General features: G+C 34.3%; 1 protein-coding gene across 4 annotated transcripts in view; it reads left to right on the plus strand.

Moving 5' to 3' along the window:
• LOC132707383 (adenylate cyclase type 2-like) overlaps nucleotides 1-24,334 on the plus strand; it is a 359,565-nt gene that overhangs the window by 199,564 nt on the left and 135,667 nt on the right. For all 4 annotated transcript variants that reach the window (XM_060679222.1, XM_060679223.1, XM_060679220.1 and 1 more), the window contains exons 4-5: nucleotides 162-356; nucleotides 13,195-13,404. In XM_060679222.1, coding sequence (XP_060535205.1) covers nucleotides 162-356; nucleotides 13,195-13,404 — 405 coding nt within the window. The remainder of the gene's footprint in view (nucleotides 1-161; nucleotides 357-13,194; nucleotides 13,405-24,334) is intronic.

The raw sequence follows: 24,334 nt of genomic DNA on the forward strand, positions 1-24,334 counted from the left end.
ATGACTTCTGGACATGACTGACTTGCAGAACAAGAATTATATAACGCAACCCAAGATCTATAAATTATAGTTAGGTCTTTGTTTTCCATCTTTTCATGTTTGACATTGAGAAAAAGTCATAAAATAGTAACTCAACTTTTAATTCTACCATTTGGTTTCAGTTGGTACCAGAAACAGTGATGTTGGTAACAGCGAGTATGACTGGCCTGTACTATCGACATCTGACCGAAGAAGCTCATAGGCATACCTTTGTCGGTACCAGGACCTGCATCGAATCCAGAGTAAAGCTAGAATGCGAGAAAGGACAGCAAGAGCAGCTGCTGCTAAGCGTCATACCAGCCTATATCGCCGCCGAAGTGAGTGAGCTAAAAGTATTATAAATTTCATTAGATATATTTTTTTTTTCAAAAGTTCTCAAAATTTGATTGAGTTGACTGTTACTTGATGATAATCCATTACATACGTAATTTAATAAAAACAAATACTTGCTTTACGATTACCACACACATGTTTATAGCTTGGACAATTGTCTCGGTACACTGTACGTTCTTCAGAAAGAATCCCTAAACTAACTATCACAGGGTTGATTATAGACTATCCATACAGTAGGCAGAATCTTTATCTAAGGGTTTAAGAGGGGAGAATTATTTAAGTCGGTTTGATCGTTTAGTAGCAAACTTGTATATTTCAGTTTACTAATTTCTATTGTTTCTAATAAGTTAGGTTTTTTGCTTTTGCCTTGACTATGTAATATTTTAACATCTTTATTGAACAAATGTCCTGTTTCTATTAAATGATTACTATGATTAGAGTCATTTTCAGAATTCAAGAACGAACTTTTGTGTTCTTGAATCCGTTTCTTGAAAATACTGCCTGTCTGACCTATGTACATTTTTGGACAAGATTCACATGTTAATTTGTATACTCCCGACTTACATAACTTATGTATTTTCGTTTTATTATTTTTAATTTCAGATCCTAATGTCCTATTACATTTAAAAGCAATATTCCGATTTAGCCATCTAAGGTTTTTAGCTATTATTTTACTTGGTTGTCCAAAATAAGTTAATGTGTTAAAATTTTTGTTTGTTTTATTAGAGTATTGTTTGGGAAAGACTAGATTGATGGCCTTGTTATATAATGAGTCAATTAAATTGTTTTCGTAACCGTTGTTCAATGCAATTTGTTTAATTATATTTAATTCCTTGTCGTGATCTTCTTGATTGAGAGGGACCTGAAGTAATCTATGTAAATAGCTATTAAAAGTGGCAAAAGTTTAGGTTTGGCTCTTTGGGAGTACCAGCCGTTACATCCAGCAAGCAGATTACCCACTAAACAGAGTTTAGTAGAGCGTGCCTACAAAATGGTTCAGTCATAAGAAACACCAGGACGAAACGGAGAACTGTCCTTACTGAAGAAAAACAATTACATATTCTGCTGTATTTTGAGGAGAGCGCAGAAAGTTGCCAAAGGCAAGCCTCGCGTTACAAAAAAAATTGTGGTATAAGAATATTGATTTGTCAATCTTTTGAAAATAAAACATTTTCAAACATTTTATACCTTCGATAGCAATGACACTAAAATTCAAATTTTACCTTAGAATATCGATTTGAAACACGAAATTTTAAGATATTTAAGTAAAGTTTTAATTAGGTAGAAACGAAGATGAAATCTTGTTAGCATGTACTTTTATTTCCGAAAAGCTTCGAAACTGCCTCGCATTGTTTGAGGGGGCGGAGCTAGACGAGGGGCATGGGCATTGTCTCGGATGACTGCTTCATATATTAATAAAAAGAAGACCTGAGTTGCGGTTAAAATTGTCTGCTTGCTTATAGATTTCTATATATTCTCAGATTTTTCGCTGGTAGAAGAACTGATAACATGTAAGAATTTTAGTTTTACTAAATAAGATTTGATGTCCGATTTCGTGATGGTTGATGTTTTTTGAATCTGGTTGATGTTTTTCGACCCGTCTCTCCACTGTATTTTTCCCTCATATGTATGGAATGCTACAAAGTCCTGGTATCTCAGACGGTATTCTGTCCAGATCGAAGATATTGAGAGATTTTTGAACAAGTGGTAATTCTGGTTTTGACGTTATATTTCCTAAGAACTTTTGATATGTGCTTAGTATTTGTTTTGAATATAAGGAAGGACGATAGTGACAAGTGTGGGGTTGCTTTCGGACTCATTGTCTTTGGTGAAGTGTATTTTCTGATGCGGAAATTATTGGAGAAGAGCAGATTTTAGGTTTCTGGGTTGAGGTACTTCTAGAGCCCTGTAAAACCAATAGTGTTGATAACCGATGATTTTTGGGCCGCATGGTGATGTGACAATGCATTAAGGTGTCGGTCTGCATGTGGAGGTTTTCTGTAAACAGAATGGTGCAATGTTAGAGTCTCTAGGAATGGGAGATTATTATTAGTTTCTAATTCAATGGTAAAACGTATGTTAGAATACATAGAGTTCAAATAGCTAAGAAAATCTCGTAGGGATTCTTGAGGCCAAATAACAAAAGTATCATCAACGTAGCGTTTCCCTAATTTTGGTTTTAGATCGAAGGTGTCGAGGACTGTCATCTCAAAGGCTTCGTAACCGCGTTGACTGGTGATAATGCCGATCCCGAAGTTTGTACAAAAATTTAACCATTATTCAAAAAAAATGTTCCTGGAAAGCATTTTTCAATTAAGATGAGAAGGTTTGGTTCCAGATTCTTGGATTTTAATATATCTGAAATAATGTTGAGAGTTTCGGAAACAGGGACTTTACTACTGCTTCGAAACTAACTAGAATATCTTAATTAATTAATTAATTAATTAATTGTTTAATAAAGTCAGTTTAAGAATCAGTTTCAATATACAAGCCAGGTGTTTTGCTAGATAATATGTTGGAGAACCAAGGGTGTTGGCAATAGGTCAAAGTAATAATCCTGGTTCGTGAATCCTAGAAGCGAGAAATGTTAGAGTCATGAGGGGTGGCAGACTTTTTTAGTCAAGCTCTGAACAAGCCAACAGGATGATTGGCGGAACGTCGATTCGATTCGCAAGTTCGATTCAACAGCAACCGACGCAGGATGAATCCAGAAGTTTTTTAAAAAGTATTACAGTAGCTTGTGGAAATTTCTTTGAAAAATTCAACATTGGATATCGATTTTCATGTCGTGGCCCTTCTAGGGCTTTGTAGGATTAAAAGTAACTATTTGTTTGGACAATTTGCGAAGGTACGTAGTATATCTACTTGACTGATACCACTTACACACTTCACTTCAGTAATTATACGATGATTTATTTTATTTATGAAAGCATAAAACATGGCGGTTTATCGATAAGCATGTCTATCCGTGTAAAATATCTATCGCCCCTCAAGGTTTCATACCTTAAAACCGCAACTGTAATGGAACCTTTCCGCCACTCCAAATTAATCCAATTAGGGTAACTGGCAGTTTTACATCAAAACCAAAACCGCCGGATAACCAGTCACCTTAATGAACGTTGACGGAGTGGATATGCGCAACAGCCTCGCCAAATTGCAGCATTACATCGGGAAGATAAGTAGATTATCAGCGGATAGCGACCGAGTATAAAGTTTGCCTTTGATAATCGCTTCCCGAATTGCCGCAGATTCCCATAAAACTTTACGAGCAAGAACGTTAAATATCCCAAGGTGTGCGAATAGCCTGCAACCCCATAGGTAGTTCTAAAAAGGTTTCCTAGCGGTAAACCTACTTACGTTAACAAAAATATGGAAAATAGAATTACCATTAACTTTGAAATAGAGAGAACATACAATAATTTTTTGAAAAAAAAAAAAGAAAAATCCATCTACTCCGTTCCATTTTTTGGTGATGTCCATACCAAGTGAGGTTTTTTTTTCATAGTAAAATCAAATATAAATCAATTGAATTATACAGTTATCTAAGTCTGGTGGATAGCAGTATATTAAAAATATATTAAAAGTGAAATCAATGTAACATAAACGTTCATAAGTTTTCTTAGTAACATACAGATTTACATTTTTTTACTTCCAAATTTATTAATTTTTCTGATTTATTTTATGCTTAAAATAGGAAAACAACTCTTGAAGTGATGTAAGGATAAAGACAGGAAACATTATAAGCGGCTTTTCTATAGAAAACTAATTTTATCTGTAATATAACTACAGTTATTTGTTATCCTTTTATAGACGTTCTTCATATAAAGCTTATAAGGGGAGTGTTTTATTATCATTTAATGTTAAGCGATTTTGGTCCATCCATAACCAAACAATGGATAAATATTGTTCTGAGCACCAATAAAATCCTCTCCATGATGATTTAGCCTTGGTTAATATAACCCTGTTATGAGCAAAGCATATACACAAATTGTCATTAGTAGGTAATACGTCCAGGTCATTCAGGTAGACAAAGAATTGCACAGAACCAAGGACAGTGCCCTGAGGCACTCCAGTGTCCACTTTTTACTCAATTCACCATTTATTTTTACCTCTTGTATTTTTAAATATGATTTTAATATATCATGCGCTATTCCCCTAACACATAAATTACACAAGTGTGAGTGAGTGGTTAACAGTATCGAAACCACTGGCCAAGTCTATGAAAATTCCAATTGTTTTATACCCGTCGTTAAGATTTTTATTTCCAAACTCAGAAACACCCTGTATTGCATTTTCGGAGCTCATGCCAGCTCTAAAGCCAAACGAGTCAAGAAAAGTATTTTTTTCTCTAAAAAACTGCAGAGCCTCAATTTTAAACTTTTTTTCCGGAATTAAAGATTGGGATTGTAATTAATAGTTGATTGAAGTCTCACTTCCGTAATGAACTAACTTGTGGAGAAATGCTAGAAAGTGAATGTTTCTGCGTAAGTTCAGAGGCAGTACAGCGAATCTTCTCAGTCGAAAATCATCATCAACTCCTCTCTCAGGATAGGAACCTTCCTCCCTGAACATTAGATACTCCAGTAACCTTTTCTCCTATCCGATTTGCCCTCTCAATGTACTGAGTGTGGCAGTTATATAGGCAGTTATATATTGAAGACCATAACACGGAGCCATAGTCACTATTGGACCTAATTTAACTGTCAAATAATATTAAAATAGTACATGAGCTACAGAAATGCCTGCCTAACCAAAACTATGTTGTTGCGAAGAGTTTATTTCGAATACGAACAAAGATAAATTTGTTTAATATAATCTTCAATATTTCCGAAAAATTGGTCTGTCATTTTCAGCTACGAACCTTTTTTGAGAATATGATAAACTTTGGTAATTTTCCAAGTTTCTGAATAAACACCAGTATCAAGTTGAAAATGTGGTATTAAGGTTCGGAAGGAAACGACGTCTAAGCAACGGTTATTTAAGTTGGTTACGGGGTTATGCTATTTAGAATTCGATATGGCGGTGAGTTTGACCAGCGATCTGCATCTGGCATTAACAGGAGCAAATCCAGCGACCACAAGGATTCAAAAAAGTTCGAAACTGGCACACATAAAATAGAAAATAATCTAAAGAGATCTTGCAGTCTAAAAAGTCCATGCTTGGAGCACTGTTTTTGATGCCGGACATACAGTGGCTCACAGCTGAATGTCTATTTATTTGGAAAAAAACAACTTATTGAAATTAAGAGGCTTCTAAAAAAGTGGGAATTACTTTTTGTCTTAAATATGCCTTACTTAGTTAATATTAAAGAATTGTCTTTTTGTCTTCGGACTACAATTTCTGAGAGAAATTTAATTATTACTCATCACAGAAATAGGTACAGCCAGAGAGACATAGCCAAAATGGTAAATAAATTTCCGTCAACTGTTCAGCGTATCATTAAACGTTACCGTAACGAAAATAGGGTAGAGAATAAGTCAAGGTTAACTCCAAATAAGACCTTCAATGAACGTGAGGAAAGATGGATTGTAAGAAAGCCAAAGGTGTAACCGTGAAACAATTCGACGAATCCTGCAAAAAAATAATTTACATGGTCGAACTGCTCGAAATCGGCCTTTCATTAGCTAAAGAAATAGACGCGTGAGATTGGAATTCGCTAAAGATTTGAAATTCTGGAATTCAGTAATATTTGCCGATGTATGTCATCTGCAGGAGTAGATAATATGCATTTCATTAAAGGAAATATGAACCAATATGTCTATTTGGATATATTAAAACAGCATCTGGTTGCTACTGCCCAAAAATTAAGTATGGGTAACAATTATCGGTTTTATCATGACAATGATCGAAACCGCACGTCATTTCGCAGTTGGGTCCTTTAAAACTGTCCAAATGTTATTGAGACACCAGCCAAGTCATCAGACTTAAATGTAGTTGAAAATTTGTGGTTGAAATATAACAAGAATTAATCAAAAGTAAAAATTACTGAAGTATGGAACACAATTTCCCCGGATTATGCTAGAAAATTAGTTGAATCAATACCCAGGAGACTACAAGCCGTTATGAGAGAGGCCTGACTAAATATTAGAAGGAGAATTACAAACTATGCGGTTTTTCGAGCTTCGAGTCACTGTATACAAAAGTACGAAACACCGAACATAACACTACCGTCGGTGGAGACGCCGGTTAAGTCTTGCTTTCTGGCTGAGCTGTAGACCAGATAAGAACCCGGGAAGAGTTATGAATACATATATTAATATATAGTTCTTCTTGATGTTTGGTCATAAATTTGCCAGTAACAAGAAAAATATCCTAACAATAGATCGATGGGGTAATCCTGCTTTGTGAACCAGGAGTCGCTAGAAACGAAGAAATTTGGAATCATGAGGGGTGACAGATTTTTTTCACTGATTCTAATAGAGAAGAAGCTGTAATAGCAAAATTAAGGTTACCTTCAAGAGATTATATTGAAGTTAACGATAGTCAATTGTGGTCATTTCCTTCATCTGTTTTTAAAACGATTATATCAGGATTCGATTTTACAGCTATGCATTGAGGCTAAGATTTAAGAGGTTTAGATTTTTGTGGTTTCAAATCGAATTTTATTAGCTAATTGAGACGGCACTTTTTTTAGGATAAACTCATCATATGAAATGATTTATTTCAACCCCCATTTCTTTATCGGAATTTTTATTTATCATGATTGTTATTATTCTAATGATACTTGCAGCTCCATAACTGAACTTCTTAAAAAATGTTATCGGAGCTGGAAAAAAAAGAGACGAATAGCAAGGCTTCAAACTAATTTAAGCAGATTTATTTGTAAGGGGTGACATCGTAAAATAATTAATTAAAAAGTTAGAACGTATTAAGCATAGCAACGTATTTAAAGTCGAAACGGCTCCTATGCGAGTTTAATAATTGACTTCTCCAAACTAATTTTACGTTGTGTAGGAACGTGAAAATTTTGCTCTTCTTCACTAATGAGCTTTGCCCGAAAACCTGCAAATGGGTTTTAAACTTTTAACTCCCGAACGGTCCCGGGTTTTTAATTTAGTAAAAACCGCGAAAAGTGCGCTTTAGTAATCGGATAATTTCGCCACCGCACACCTGTTCGGGTAAATTCATTTTGCATTAACGCTCGCGGACTAAAATGTTTACGTTGGAATTGACAAACTATATCATAACATTTTATAACAAAAAATATTTTTGAATATTAATATTAAACGTACACCTAATTAGCATTACTAGAAGCAGAAACACCGCGCATTTAAATTCATAAAATTGAAATGTATAAAATGTGCAAATATGCATTTTTATTATGAAAAATTATGATCGTTAAGGTTATATTAAATAAAGTCTATTTGTTTATAATTAAAGCCGATCTTCAGAAATCGTATAATTTCTTACCTATGCCACCGTAAGTGTTGGAATTGCAAAACATAAAATCCAAAAAACAAAGAAATCTTACTGTGACAAAAATTATTTGTGATTATAAAAAAAATGATAATACTAATATCAAAATGTTTTATTTATTTATTTTTTTAAAGGGAGGGGGGTTAAAGCTCCCGCTTAAATAAATTAAACTTACCTTCAAATTAAATTTTTCATGATTTTTTTTATAAAACTTAATTTTTTTAACAGATCTACAAATTAATAACCCCTGTTAGAACTTGCTCAACCCTTCAACCTAATCAAAATTTACCTACTTCTTAACCAAAACTAAGGATTTCCCAACAAAAGTAAAAAAAAAAACGCAATAATAATTTTTCACATCACATGATAATTTAATTATACAATTCTGTATAATTTGTATCCTTCTATATATTATTTATCATACAAAAAATGTATATATTATAATTTAACAATACCATTGATCCATTCAGATGATAGCAACATGCACAATATAAAATTCGTAAAACTAATCTTTGCCGTTGTAAAAACAATGGATAATTAAGTGTTTTTCAAAAAGTTCCAAATTTCCAATTTTTAAACAAATGTTTAAAAATAGAAAAACTTCGCTCAACACAAGTTATCGGACAGCATTTTAGTTTTGGAATTAAGTGTGTTAAATTAGTGAAATTGCCTATGACAGCTTTTGAAATATTCTTTAGGATTTTGAACTCGTGCGTTATTTTCAATTACGGACCAAATTTTTTTATAACCGCAGCTGCGTCTGAATCTTTCAAAGAAATAGATGTAGCCTCCAATTTGGTGAGTGCCGTAGGTACAAGAGAGTAGTTTGTTTTTATAAATATTAGATTTTCTATCACTGTTAGGTTTAAAAATAAGTTCTTGCATTTGTTAGAGCGGCAGAAGATGGCTCGTCTAGATCTTCGCTGCATAAAACGCAGCAGCTGCTCACCGAGCTCCCCAACGAGTTATTGTTGATTTGGACAATTTTCCTTATAAAATTGAACACGGGAAGGTGCTTTGATAATTACTTTATACAAAACAGACAAAAAATGCAAAGAACGCATTTTGCATTTTCTCCGCTTAGCAACTTAGCAAACTTTTCCAAAATTATTTGGCATTGTAAGATTTTTCAACCAATTAAACTATAATGAGTCTCTGATACGGTTCTTTTTCTTTAATTATGAATGCATGGATTGCTTGCCTAGGTGTTTGGAATGTCAATCAAGAGGATTGTTTGTTTGTTAATTATGTAATCAATTAATATAACTATAAATATATATATATATATATATATATATATATATATATATATATATATATATATATATATATATATATATATATATATATATATATAATATAAATTTCTTCTTTATATTCCATTGATTTTTTCTTCATGAACGCTCTTAATTTATTAAGTATTTTCTTATATCGATATTTTTCTGATAAATATGCCAATAAAACAACCTCACAAATGTTCATCACTTTCTTTTTCGGGTGTCATTTTTCAAAAATTTAGTTTTTTTGTTTGTATCGAACATTGCTTGAATAATTTTATTGGATGTACTATCATTTTCTACTAATTTTGCCAGGCGGCGTGTTTACAAATGTCAAAATATACATATTTATCTCGTTACTATAAGAAATCAATTCACACTAAATTGAAAAAGTCCCGAAAATAACAAAAAGCGGGCAGTAAAAGCTTTGTTTTTAAAACATAAAAAAAAAACATTTTTCGACCTAATATTACATGAAAATTGCGTGAGATTGTGCGAAACCTTTTGCCGGCATCTTTTTATTACTGTCGGGAGTGTTTCAATTTATTGTAAGCTTTGAATTGGTTTCCATGTTGACGAAATAAATGGACGATGATGTTTTATCACGAGATAGCTAAAAAAAATAATTTGATTATGGTACAACACTGAGCCTGTTTAAAAAACAGAGTAACTCTTCCTTTTGACAGAAGAACGTAAATTTGGAGTTTCATTAAGCTTCATAATTTTTATAGAAATATAAGTATGCCAAAAGTAAAACTAATCTCCACGGATGTGAAGCCTTTTTAGAGGAGAAATCTTAGATTGCTAGTTCTAAGCAGTTTAGCTTGTCAGTATAAAGTGTTTCGATTCGATTTCGAAAAGTTGCTTTCGTGCGATTCTTGAAAAAGCCTTCCCACTAGACAACACGTCACCATTTTCATTTGAAATTGAAAAATTCACATGATTTTTCTGATACTGATACGATTCTGACATAGTTGTCCATATGTGTGGTATGTATTGGTCTGATAATGCAATTTTAGGAGAAACATTTCACCCGCCTTTTAAATTAAATTAATGTTTGGCAAATGCAGATTTACAGCGTTTCTGGTGTTACCTATATTTTAATTTTATCAAAAGAAGGAAAGAGTAATTAAGATCAGTTACTAGAGGCTTGAGCTGCAATTCTGTTAATTCAATAGTTTTATTTGTTACTGGCATTGACAGACATTATGTACGGAGCCGAATAACTAATCTATTTCTACCAATATGTACTAATCAAAATGCCTTTTCGGTCAACCCATCTAAATGTACGCCACGATCATCAACATTCAAATGACTTTCCAATGAACGCGGTAAATATAAAGATAAATCCGTTTTCTGGCCGCAAGGCATCGCCTCTGTGCCGGATGGGCAAAATTAATCTGCTTCCGAATACTAACCCCATATCAAAGGGCCCCGTCTTTTCCAGAAAGCGGTCGTTTTGGCCACACTCTATGGACTGTGCTTGTGCTCTTTGAACGTCGTGTAATTGCAGGGAACCACACAAATTTACCGAAAAGCCCCATGCCCTTATTAGATTTAAGTCCGAATTCTAATTGCTTTCATTCATGTTATGTGCTTGATATTAATATCAAACAGGTTATGATAAGCAAAAGCGATATAGTACTTTAGTTTTAATTTTTCCAGTGATCAAGTATTAATTTATTTATTTTATATATCCATGGTGGAAATGGAATGGAAATTTTATTTTGACGATAAGTTTTGTTATGTGGATAATAAAGATTATAGACACATATATGGTAAGCATGTCCAAGTAGTGAGAGGCACTTAAAGTATCTATTGTGGTTTATACCCATAATTGTAATTACCAAATTTATATGGTCTATTCTGAACTTCCAGAATTGTTCTAATAAATTAAGTAAATAAAATATAACCTCTACAACTGTTGCATCTAACATATTTTTGATATAACGCATAAAACATGTGCTGGGATGTCAAAATATGCTTGCACTCTCTGTAATAATACAATGATATTCCTAATATAACTTTTATTACAGATTACTAAACCTTATATATTTTTTCTTCTTCTAAGGAACTGTTTTCTTCTCTTGGTGCTATTAAAGAGTTTACCATTCGTTATCAAGATCGATCAATGGACAAGCTTTTCGAGATTTCTCTATTTCTTCATGGCGACTTGGTCAAACAGCAACTTTACATCCTGTAAACATCGCATTTTTCTAGTGGCAAACATTTTCACTTCGGTTCATTTCAGATCTAGTGAGGAAAAACTCTTCACTATTGTCATAATAATATACATAAGCATGCCAAATCAGATTCAGGTAATCCTAATTAGAAAACAGTAGATTTCATCATTAGAGATACTCAAAAATTTGTTTGAACCAATTTTAAAAACAAACAACGGGTGGTGGTGGTTTAAATCCTGTAGACCTTTAATCCTGTATTCATTGACAAAGACATGATTATTCTATTCTAACTGCAAGTTGTCCTTAGATAGCATGGTTTGTAGTATTTTTAGGAGTTAACAAACGAAAGAAAAAAGAATATCTGTTGGTTGCATTACATATTGCTTATGGCAGGTTTGTTGATATTAAAACTACAAATTTGATTTAGTGTAATGTATTACTTTTAATTAATTGTTAAGGTTTGAATCTTTTTTCTTTTCAAAAGACTCCCGCAGAGTACTGTAATACTATTTACAAATTTTCTGGATTCCTTCTGCGTCGGTTGTTGTTAAACCAAACTTGCTGATGTTTCGTCAATCATCTTGTTGGTTTCTTCAGAGCTTAGCTGGAACTTGCTAGCATTGTACTCTGTACCTGCTTGTATATTGTTTGAGGGGGCATAAACGTTGTCTCGAATGACTAATTCTCATATTGGTGAAAGGTAAGAACCTAAGTCATGGCTAAGATGGTTTGGTTGCTTATATATTTCTGTAGATTCTCGGATTTTTCGTTGGTAGAAGAATTGATTACATGCAGGAATTTTAGCTTTATTGAATTGAATTTCGTGATTGTGTTCGGCGAGTGCTGATGAGTTTGTTTGTCGTAGTCTTAAGGCTATATCATATCCTTTGAGCCTAGTTGAGATTTTTCGTACCGTCTCTCCAATGTATTGTTTGCAGTATATGCGTGGAATGCTATAAATTGCTGGCCTCTCAAACGGAATTTTGTCTTTGACGGATCGAAGATGAATGAAGAGATTTTTGGACAATAGATAAATCTGGTTTTAACGTTATATTTCTTTTGAACTTTTGATATGTGGTCAGTGACATGTTAAATGTCAGTTCAGTGTTGGATTGCTTTTGGACTCACTGTCTTTGAAAGCTTGTGGTAAAGTGTATTTTGTGACGGAATTAGAAAGAGAAGAGCAGATGTAAAACATTTTAATTCTGGGTCCAGTGACTCGGTTGTTGATAGTTTTACTGCTCTGTAAGCAACAAAAAAGCTGATAACCGAATGGTGACGTGAAAATGCATTAAGGTATATTTTCTATAAAAAGAATGACCCAATGTTAGGTCTGGTTTTCTATTGATAAGAATGTCTAATAATAATCGATTATTATTAGTTTTCAATTCAATGCTAAAGTGTATGTTTGGGTGTATAGAGTTTAAATGGCTAAGAAACCCTAGGGATTGGTGACGACTATGCCAAATAGAAAAGTTATCATCAGCGTAGCGTTTTTGGATGGAAGGTGTCCTCTCAAAGGATTTCATAAACATTTTCGCCATGATTGGTGCTAATGGAGAACCTATAACTGTTTTCGATGTTTCTTTAAGAAATCCTGAAGATTTGTAAATAGTACTGTTTGCATTGAAATTATTAAATGTTAGCCAAAAGAAGGCCGAGATATATAATTTTAATTTTTAATAATGTAATTCATTTTCGAGCATATCAGTTACTACAAAACCAGTTACTCAAAAAGTGTGAAAGAAAAAATCAATATCAATATCATAATTCCTGCGGACGTGAAAATAGATTTAGGTGATGACGTCCTATAACCATGATTATGGAGTCTGTGAAATCATTGTATTGTGGATACAATACTCCGTGCAACGCCTTTGAAATATCTTTTTCATATAATTCTTTTCTTGTTCTCGAAACTATCATTACAGCGAGACCTTTGTTTCCAGGTAAAGAGAAGCATAATGCTGAAAATGGCGGACGCATGCCAGGAACACAAGGCGCAGACTTTCCATGAGATGTACGTCCAGAGGCACAACAACGTGTCCATCCTTTACGCGGATATTGTTAATTTTACCCCCTTGTCCGAACAGCTGTCCGCATCCGATCTGGTAAAAACGTTGAACGAGCTGTTTGGCAGATTCGATCAAATCGCACAAGTAAGTCACTTTTTGATTATAATTTGAGATGGAAATTACTACGCCTTACCAATCGAAGATTAACAGGACCAAAAATTTTGCTAGTCCTAGAATTTCAAATAGAATATGCTATCATTTTATTACAGATTCGGATAATAGATGATATTCTACATACCAACGCATGCGTACAAACTGTTCACCTGCCTGAAGTATAGTAACCACTAACTTTTTTAAATTTCGCAAAAAAATTAACGGGCTTCATTATTAATTTTTAAGAAATTATTTTGAGCTATTTAGTTTTTTGCCTTTGGGGTAATGAAAATATCGTTCCGCAATGTCTCCTGTAAAAAGTCAATTAAGTGGTCAACTAGAGCTTATGGGCTATCGTCAGTTACTGTTGTCAATAAAAAATAGATATAGAAGAAAAACGGACTCGCTGAAATCAGTAATAAAATCGTAAGACTGCGTTTACCAGATTCGTTATGTTTTGGGGTACAATAACAGTTGATCCCAGTACACCTCTAGTTGATTTACAATCAGTTGCAACTGCAAGATTAAATTTCACAATTCCAAACGACATACTTTAACAGTTACTAAAAACTTCCTCCAACAAGTAGAGTTAAGCGCGCCACGCAAGATCACCAGGCTTATCGCATATTGCATATGTGAGTCGGTTGACGCATCTTAAACTTTATGTACAGGCTGGCCAAATTTAGGAAAATTTTTTCATCGAGACTTGCTCCAAAAGATTTTTCTACTCCCTTCTGTAAAACGCCTAATTACACACCGATCTAGCGTGCGGGAAGCGTCACTTTTCCATGTCAATCACGAATCCGGGCCACTTCGGACATTTCCGGAATTTTACCGCACGAGATTGGGAGCAATCGGATGTTTTCGGAGATTTTACCACAGGGTTTGAATTTTGAAGTTTTTACGATTGTGATGGTCATGTAAGCGAATGTATTCTTGTTGTTGTGCAAAAATGTACAAAAAAACTAATACCCAGAAAAATGTTATGCAATATATCAGACAATTTAAATACTACGTGCTATCAGCTACAATTAAAATCTAATGAACTAGTCGGTGAGTAAAGTGGCATTTATAATTAAAGTTTCCCACAGACTTTTTACATACCGTACATGAACTTTAGTAGCTTTTACAGTTGTTATATTAATATCTCGGCAAGACCAATCGTACGATTTTCAAATATCCATGTCTCATCAGTACAAATAAAACAAAATTGAAGGTTAGGACCTGCTTTTTCTTTCCTCTTGAAAGTTCCTTGGATGATTTTTCTTACAATTACAGTATTTTTCTTTAAATAAACTACTTGATGATCAATTACGTATTCCGTTGTTTATATGACATATTCAATAATACATCTCTCTCTGTCAAACGTACTCAGTTAAAAAGAGACGACAATATCAGAAGCGTAAGTAACGATAAATAAATATTATGTTTGAATGGTACAAAATTTAATAATTTGAGGATCTGTTATTATTTTTAATTTGTTAAATTGTAATTTTTTTCGTGACGCTCGTGGGATAAGTATAGTATGCAACACGTTTGGTAAACTCGTAAGTCAAATGCCATTTTTCTACTCCCGTCTGTAGTTACACATCGATATAGCGTGCGAGAACCGTCACTTTACCAAGTCAGTTTCGTTTCCCACGAATCCGACCCACTTCGGACATTTCCGGGATTTTACCGCACGGGTTTGGGAGGAATCAGATGTTTTCCGAGATATTTCCCACGCTTTGAATTTTGATATTTGTCAGTGACGGTCATGTCAGTGAATGCATTCGTGTTGTTTTGCGAAAATTTACCCAAAAACTAACGGTCACAGAAAATAGTATATTATGTAACCAGTGCGGTAAACGGCATTTGACTCACGAGTTTATTTGACACGAGTGGAGCGAGTTTTTAATAAAGGAGTGAGTTAAAAAGTTTACCAAACGTGTTTCATACTATACTTTTTCGACGACCGTTAGTTTTTGGGTACATTTTCGCAAAAAAACACAAATACATTCACTGTCAGGACCGTCAGAATTGACAAACGTCAAAATCCCTGCGGTAATATCCCGGAAATGTCCGAAGTGGCCCGGATCCGTGGGAAACGAAACTGACGTGGTAAAATGACGTTTCCCGCACGCTAGATCGGTGTGTAATTAGGTATTTTACAGACGAGAGTAGAACGAAGTAGAGTATGCAACACGTTCGGTAAACTTTTTAACTCACTCATGTATTAAAAACTCGTGAGACAAATGCCGTTTACCGCACTTTTTGCATAATATACCATTACAGAAAACGTCATTTGACTCACGAGTTTATTTGGCACGAGCGGAGTGCAGCGGAGTGACTTAAAAAGTTTACTGAACGTGTTGCATACTATACTTTTTCTACGACCATTAGTTTTTTGGTACATTTTGGAAAAACGACACGGATACATTCACTGACATGACGGTCAGAATTGACAAACGTAACAATTCAAGGGGTGGGAAATATCTCCGAAAATCGGTAAAATCCCGGAAATGTTCAAAGTGACTCGGATTCATGGGAAACTAAACTGACCCGGTGAAGTAATACTTTCCATACGCTAGATCGGTGTATAATTATGTATTTTACAAATGGGAGTCGAAGCACCCTTCTACGTTCCGATCGCTGATATGGATCATCTGCCTCGCGGAGTGGCAAGGCAAAATGTCAAACCAAAATGAATATTCAAAAATTCCTTTCAATAATTTGGTTTGAAAATGTCATCAATTTTTCTTCTTTTTCTTTTTGGAGTGAACAAGGTTCGTGTGTGTTGACCGGTTAACCGAACGGTTGTCGGTTACGCGGATAAAAGTATCTTGTGTGATTAAATATGTTATTTGTCGGCCAGTGTGCGCCGCACCATTATTATTACCGGAAAATAGTCCGGCACCCTTTTTAATGGTGATTTATACAGCGACCCAGCGAAACATATTCTTCTCGAGGCGGCTCGATCCATCTTTATTCAACAAACAAACTCAAATTTATGCTGATAAACGAGGATACGTTCATTAAACATCTATCCAGTTTTAAAGCTCGCAATTCTTTGGCCCCAGATTTAATTGCTATTATTTACCCCGCGGCGTTCGTTAACCGAGCTTTTGTCGTGCACCGCCGCGAAACGGCCCTTTGGGGTGAAAATATGAGTTTCCCGTAACGGCGGAAAACACCTGGACGGTTTATGGAGAACGGGCGACGGCTAGATAGGTTTTAAGGTTTGTAAAAAAGTGCAGCCTCCGGCGTCGTTGGCGCTAATTTGAATTATAGCAATAATTTTGCATAGTAAACGGTTCGCGGCTTACGATAGCACCGCGCAAAATGGCCGCTTAGCGTTAGCTTTTTGACGACCGTATTTTATTTCGTAACGTTATACGTGCTAAAGGACAATAAGGAGGCCAACCAAAATATACAATAACTTGGCATTGGTATTTATTTTCATAAAATGTAGGGAGAACCACTTGGTTCTATATAAGTAAAAATGTAAAATCACCGAGTTTAATATTTGTACGTAATAAAATTTATATATGCATATATACAATATACATGATTTTCAATTAATTGCCTATTAATAACACGCATCTACAAAAGAATTTTCGTTCTTTGTCCTAAAGTTTATTTTATGATGCTAAATATGCACAAAAACTAAAGCAAAATACCTTTTTTTTATAAAAACATTGCTTTTGACAATTGCCTGTGGTAACTTGACAAGTCAAATTCATCCAAAATGTTTTAAATAACATCTTGCAAGTGTTATCTGTCCATATTTAAATTAACGTGCAATTTTCCCTAAGCGTAAAAAAACGCTTTTCCAAGTACACAATCACCTTGTATTAAACCAACAGTATTTTTTCAATTTAACTAACCGAAATATAACATTTTAAGTACTTTTGGAAATACCTTAATATTGTTTTTTTATTTTCTCCTTATAAAAAGAAATTGTTATATTAATGTTGGATTTGATAATGTCACTTACTCCCTTAAAAAAAGTCGCAGCAGAATCATTAAACGCTTTTGATATTCACAGGTTTCCTTAGTGTACATTTACTTGTTCTAGCACAGGATTACTTATTACTGGTTTTCCCACTTCTCTCGGATATTGGAGTAAGTCTCTCTATCTCTATTCCAGACTTCTCTAATTTTATATCTCTTTTTCTTTTTAAGCTCTCCGTTGAACTCAAATATTTCTTAATCCACGTTTAAAGGGAGAGAGAGATTTAAAGAGCGGAATTGAGGGACGCATAAAAAAGAGGTCTACAACAGATAGGCTTAGAAAAAGTTGGCCCTAATCCTGGGAAAAAAGAAACAGTGGTCTTGGTCGAGAGCGTTCGTATATAACTATTATTTTGTTTATATAACTTAAAAAAACTGCAGGCTAATATATATTTTTTATATTTTATTTGACAAATTTTTCAATAGTAATTATTTTCTGCGATGCTGCTTGCCCCGTCAGAATTAGTTTCACCAGAAATTGAAGAAAAGAGATAAAGAGATAACCAACATAAGAACAGACAAACAAATTGGAAATACAAAAAAGGACCACAAAAAAAAAATAACATGAAATGAAAAGCTGTTTACTTTTTATAAAATTTCACTCGAACTAACTAACGTTTCGCGAATCGTCCTGTTGGCTTCCTTCTTCAGAGCTTGACTAAAACTGGCTCGCATTTTACTCTGTGCCTGCTTATATATTGTTTAAAGGGAGGGGCGGTGGCGGGTCTAAATGGGGGCATAAACACCGGCTCTGATGACTGATTCCCATATGGGCCACAGGTAGAGACATGAGTAGCGGTTAAGATTGTTGGGTTGCTTATAGATTTTTCGTTGGTAGAAGAATTGATTACATGCGAGAATTTTAGTTCTATCGAATAAAATTTTCATTTTCATTTTCAGGACCCTAGTAGATTTTTTTAGACATTTAAACTCGAACATACGTTTTACTATTTACTACCTATTCTTAGATATTCTTATCAAAAGAAAATCGGACCTAATATTGGGTAATTGTGTTTACAGAAAACCTACGCACACAGACCGATACCTTAATACATTGTCACATTACAATCCGGTCCAAAAATCATCGGTTATAAACTCTTTTGTTTACGTAAAACTATCTCAGTCCGAGTCATTGCACCCAGAATTAAAGCACATTACCTCTGCTTTTCTCTCTAATAATTTCCACATTAAATCTATTGAGCGGTCCATCACAAATAAACTTCACCACAACCTTCTAATAGCAATGAAACCGACAGCAATGCCACACTTGCCATTGTTGTCTTTCCCTATATTCAAAACATCATTGACCTCGAATCTAAAGCTCCAAAGAAATATAACGTCAAAACCAGATTTTCCACTTGTCCAAAAATCTTTCAACATCTTCGATCCGTCAAAGACAAAATTCCAAATTATCGAAATTTAATTCTTTAACATCAAAGTCAAATTTTATATTGACCCGTATAGTCTTAATATTGTTATGATAGGTTCCACCATTGAAGCAACCACGTTATCAAGATCCAGTATTATTTCTTCTTTTTCGATGACATCATGGAGAGCTTTTCCCCGGTTCCTTGGACATCACTTTCACAGTGTTTTAATATAAAAGTTACTTTACATCTTTCATTTTAAATGTAAATATGGTATTCATTCATTTGTTAAGTGTTCTTCCAATCCAACATCTACAAGGAACAGATAAGCCAGTTCATAATCTCTAGTTTCCAAGACGAAGTGGTATTTGTCTAATATAACCTTCGAAAATGGCATTTAGGGATCCACCCTCGTTTCCAATACTTTCAATTTCTTCTTTTCAATGTAAGCTTGATGACCGTTAATTTATATTAAGCTCCATTGGATGAATATTTCTTTTTTAAAGTACAAAGTGTGATCTCATACAATTTACAAATCTTCTAGATTCCACGTGGCTCGGTTGTTGATAAATCACCAATCATCTTGTTAACTTCTTCAGTGCTTAAATGAAACTTGTTGGAATTCTACTCTATACTGCAAGTAGACCTTGTATACTTAGGGAGCCGAAGTTAAACAAGGAATATAAACATAATCGTGACACCAAACTAAAATTATTGCGTGTAATCATTTCAGTCATAGAAATCTCTAAACAACCGCGCCACGGGTCGGGATTGGAATATTTCATCCGAAACAATGTGCTCCTCCCCCTCAAAGAGTATATAGGCAGTTACAGAATGCAATGAAAACCGATTTTAGATATGCTCTGAAGCAGCCAACAGGATAATTGGCAAAACGTCAGTCAGTAAGTTCCATTTATCAAGAGGAAACCACAAGATTTGTAAATATTATTACAGTCCCTGCGGATATTTCTTTGAAAAAAATAGCTTTTCTTCGAATCGCATGTTTTATATTTTGTACGATTTTTGCTAGTCTCCGCTTCACCTGCTGACTTTTTTGTTACAATAATTTAATATAATGAAATAAATAATATGATATAAATAATAAAAAAATTGATTTTTTTTGTTTTAAATGGATCCCCTGTATGTCTTTTAATAATTTTCGCCAGCTTAATAACCGAGCTTGTTATTAGTTTATCAAAAATATGTAACCACATTATAACTATTTAAAATGCACTTCATTACTTAATAGGCTTGTGGGTGTGTGGAATATACTGAACGCAACAAGTGTGCGTCTATAAAAACAAAAGAACAAAGAAACTGCAACTTGTTGGCTGTTTTATATCAATTTCAACCATTAAAAACCCCAGTTCCATGTTACAGACTTGGATTCTAGCAAGATTGTCAATTTTCTTTGGTCTGTTTTCACTCTTTTATTTCAATTTATTTGATTGCTTTTATTTTGGGTACCATTTACATAGAATCTGCAAGGGACCACTATGGTATGTTATATGATTTTAACAGTATATTACAAATTTCTCATAACTGTCATATTTTGGAATAACATGAGTGAGAGCAGAATGAAAATAATAATAATGAAATAATAATTAATAAATGTCACAACTTTTTGACAACTAAAGTATATTTTTTCTCTTATAAGAAATATCAGTTTATTTCCAACAGCTAACGTGAGCCAATTACAGAAAATATTGAATAAAAAAAGAGTAGGATAAGGCTTTTCATTGCGGATAATTCGATGGCACTCGAAGTTGCCTAAGTATTGCCGGGAGATCATCATAATATAAATCATAGGGCGATGATAATTAGTTAAAATACATTTGGTAAATGGGGTTTTGAACATGGATATTGGATCAGGCAATTGCAGTAAGAAAGTTGACATATTGATTTGTATTTAAAATATCTCTGTCTTTACATTTTTTTATATCAAAATTTGTGAGTTTAAGAATAAATCTGACTACACAACTGAATCATGCGTAAAAAATTCCATCCAAAACAATTTTCCCATTTTAATGAAAACAAGAAAACCAAGTTAGATAATTCCAATCAGTGTCGAATATCAGTTTAACAGTATTCCAAGTGAATCCATACTGTATAGAAAATCTATAGAAGTGAACTCAACTTTTCCTGTCATTCATGTCAATCTGAAGTTTATTCATAAATGTCCTATGTTATGTAGAATCGAAGAGGTACCTACTCTTTAACACAAGAACTTTATTTTTGATGGTTTCATTTACAACTAAGGCCTATGAGCTTAATATCAACCAGCGAGATTTCAACGCCAAAATCGGAAAAGGTGAGACGATAGAAGGTGACAAACTTATTCAATTTCGTCTGGAATAACACTTTAAAATCATCAATAGATGGTTTTGCCTTCCACCCAATACAAGTGGAAATTACCACAAGACAAGGTGGAAAACATCGTTCGGAATCAGATTGACAGTTCAACCGTCATCCCTCTTCCAAGGAAAAGCTATGTACGCCACTGTAATGACCAAAGGCTAATAAAACTAACGAATCACACTCTTAAGATATTCCTGAAAATATTACATAGCAGAATGTAATAAACGCGAGCGTAATATAAGTACAAATCAGTTCGGGTTTAAAGCTGGAATGGGCACCAAAGAAGCACTGTTCAGCATACGAGTACTGACACAGAACTGTCTCGATGTTAAAAACGATGTGTTCCATGTCCTTCATTGCTTACGAAATGAACGAATATCAAAAGTATGGAAAACACAAAACATCAGAACTGAAGACATACGTATTCGTAGAGGCGTAAGACAGGGATGTGTATTCACGCCACTATTATTCAATATGTACTCGGAAGAGACTTTTAATGAAAGGTATGCAAACTCCGAACAAGGAATGGAAGATTAGGCGAGACAAACAAATATAAGCTAATGCAACACTCAGCGTAGAAAACCAACTCAACAATATCGTGGCTGTTGGCTGCGTGCAGACTGGAACCCTGAAAGGGAAACTAGAACAAGAATAGAGAACGCACGTGCCATGTGAGCCATACTGAGCTGCAGAGATATCCTACTGCAACTACGTTTGCGCTAAGCAAGATGCTGTGTGTGCTCTGTTTTGCTCTATGGCGTGGACCATGAATACCGGCAGCATAAATAGAATGTAGAAATGTAGACATATAGACGTCTCTTAAAGATACCCTGAACCGATAGAGTAACAAATGAAGAAGTACTTAATTGGATGCAGAATGAGAGGGATTTGCTTGATACCATTAAAAAAACAAAAACTTCCTACTTGGGACACAGATAGAAGGAACATGGGTAGAAAGCAGCTGTCATGGGCGAGAAACATCAGACAATGGACGGATCTGAAGACTATAAGAGGCCTCATAAACACCGCAAGAGACAAAGACAAATTCCAGCATCTGGTCGCTAACATCCACTGAATGGATTGGCATCTCAAGAAGAAGTTACAGGTTTTAAATTCTTCAAAGATAGTATAGATATAACATACCCTTCAAGTTAATACCATCACACCAACACTATAACTTGACTCATTTGTCCATCACTGTTTCCGTTACGAACTTCCCACTTAAGCTCGGGATATTTTTCGGAGTTTGCGGGACACGAAAAACTTTCAAATATGGTACCTTTTTGGTTTTATATATGTTGGCATTCAAAAAATGCGCTCACCGAATGCCATTTGCATCCACACATAATACGCTCTGTTTAGTTAGGTGTGAGCGCGATAATCTCCCAAACCAATAGGCGCGGACTCTCCGTCGCTCTTAATCCAATTATACCCGACATAACGGACCAATTGAAACAATATTCATGCAAATACCACCGATAATTTAACAAAATATCCTGGCGGAGAGTCCGCGCGGTGCTCGCCTTTATTGTTATTGATTTGACCTATTAATTTCATAAAGGAAATTAATGCTATTTCCACGCAATTAAGTGAAACGGCTGTGACTGAGGAAAGCCGTTCATTAGGCGTTTGTCCCGTTCGCCAGCGTCAGGATCACTCGCCATGAAGACTGCTGCAAAATCAATTACCATTGCCCGGAGTCTGCTAACATTTATTTTTTGCGGCACAGGGTTATTCATTAAATTTTGACACCCACAGGGTTTTTATTCCTCAGTATAACAAATTTGAAATATCTTAAGTTAACTAACTTACGCTGCAAATCTTTAGTTTTGATTAGTAGTCAGAAGTAGAACATTTCAAAATTTACCGCGTAGGAGGGTGTCAAAATATAATAAATAATTCTGTACAAAAAACCTTAGGTCGTAGTTAGAATATTTTAACAGTAAAATTCTATTTCTGAATTAGATAGAGTAAATTCGATTTAAATGTCAAAAGCTCAATTTTCGGGAAATATTTAATGGTTAAAACCGCATCTCGATATCTTAGCTAACCGAACAAATCTATATGGCTGCAAAGCGCTCGACACGGGCATAGCCAATTATTGCAACCGAGTTACATTTTATTTTATTCAACATTAAGATTTTATTTAACTGTAAGAAAATGTCTCTTCTTAGGTTTGTGCTCTTATTATTTGTAGCGTGGTAGCTTATCATCGGTAAATTTCGGAAATAAAAACGCAAATTAAGGTAGTTTAAAATCCTTGACTTTAATGCTCAATTTTATTTTAATTTGAGTCCTTAAAATTTGATGCTTTAAAGCTTAAAACCTTCAGGCAATTGAGCATTCTAAGAACGCTATAGTCAGCAGTCAGATGATAAAAAAATATGTGCATATCTCTTAGTCTCCATTTGAAAAATTAACTAAAAGGATTTCTTTAGTCCTGCATTAACACCCTATTACATGCCGTTATTACATTTGATTTTTATTTAACCGATCATATTCACGTAAAAGACAATTTCATTGCTTGTGAGCTACTCTGCCCTTTAAAAATTACTTTAGTAATGAATTATCCAATTATCAGATAGAAATCCCGCTGGTTCGTTTACGAAACATATTCTCTAAATAAAATTGATGAGAAAACAAGAATAAATTGAAAAGATTTACATCAATAATGACTCAATTATTAACAATAAGCTGTAACATATGTTTACAATGTTCTCCGGGATTGTCAAAACAGAACTCCATCATTCTTTTTAATCTACGGTATTACTTTTTTAAGTGTTCCGAATCACTTCTTTGATTCTTCGATAGTTACCTAGTCCGTAAATTCTATTTTGTCAATGTACTGATAACAGTGAGAGCTTATCTTCAGTGTTCACAAGCTACCAAATGAAAATGTCAAAGCCTACTACGGCATCTGGACCAGTCCACTTCCAAGGACTTGAATATGGTGTTTTTTTCAATTCAAGTCATTCTGCAATATCTTTCAACATTTTCATTTAACTTAAATCTTGGCTTATTATGTAGGTAGAAAATAAGGACTTTCGTTAACTGAAATTGATACCTTAAAACAACTTCTTATCACTGGAATCAATGTCGATGATATACTCGTCATTTTACTAATATCGTCATTACTATTGAGACTATATACAGGAGGTCCAGCATGAAAGGAGATATTAGAAACTGTAAGAGCTACAACGTCG

This window comes from Cylas formicarius, unplaced genomic scaffold, assembly GCF_029955315.1.
Source record: "Cylas formicarius isolate icCylForm1 unplaced genomic scaffold, icCylForm1.1 PGA_scaffold_9__14_contigs__length_23061073, whole genome shotgun sequence".
NCBI lineage: Eukaryota > Metazoa > Arthropoda > Insecta > Coleoptera > Brentidae > Cylas > Cylas formicarius.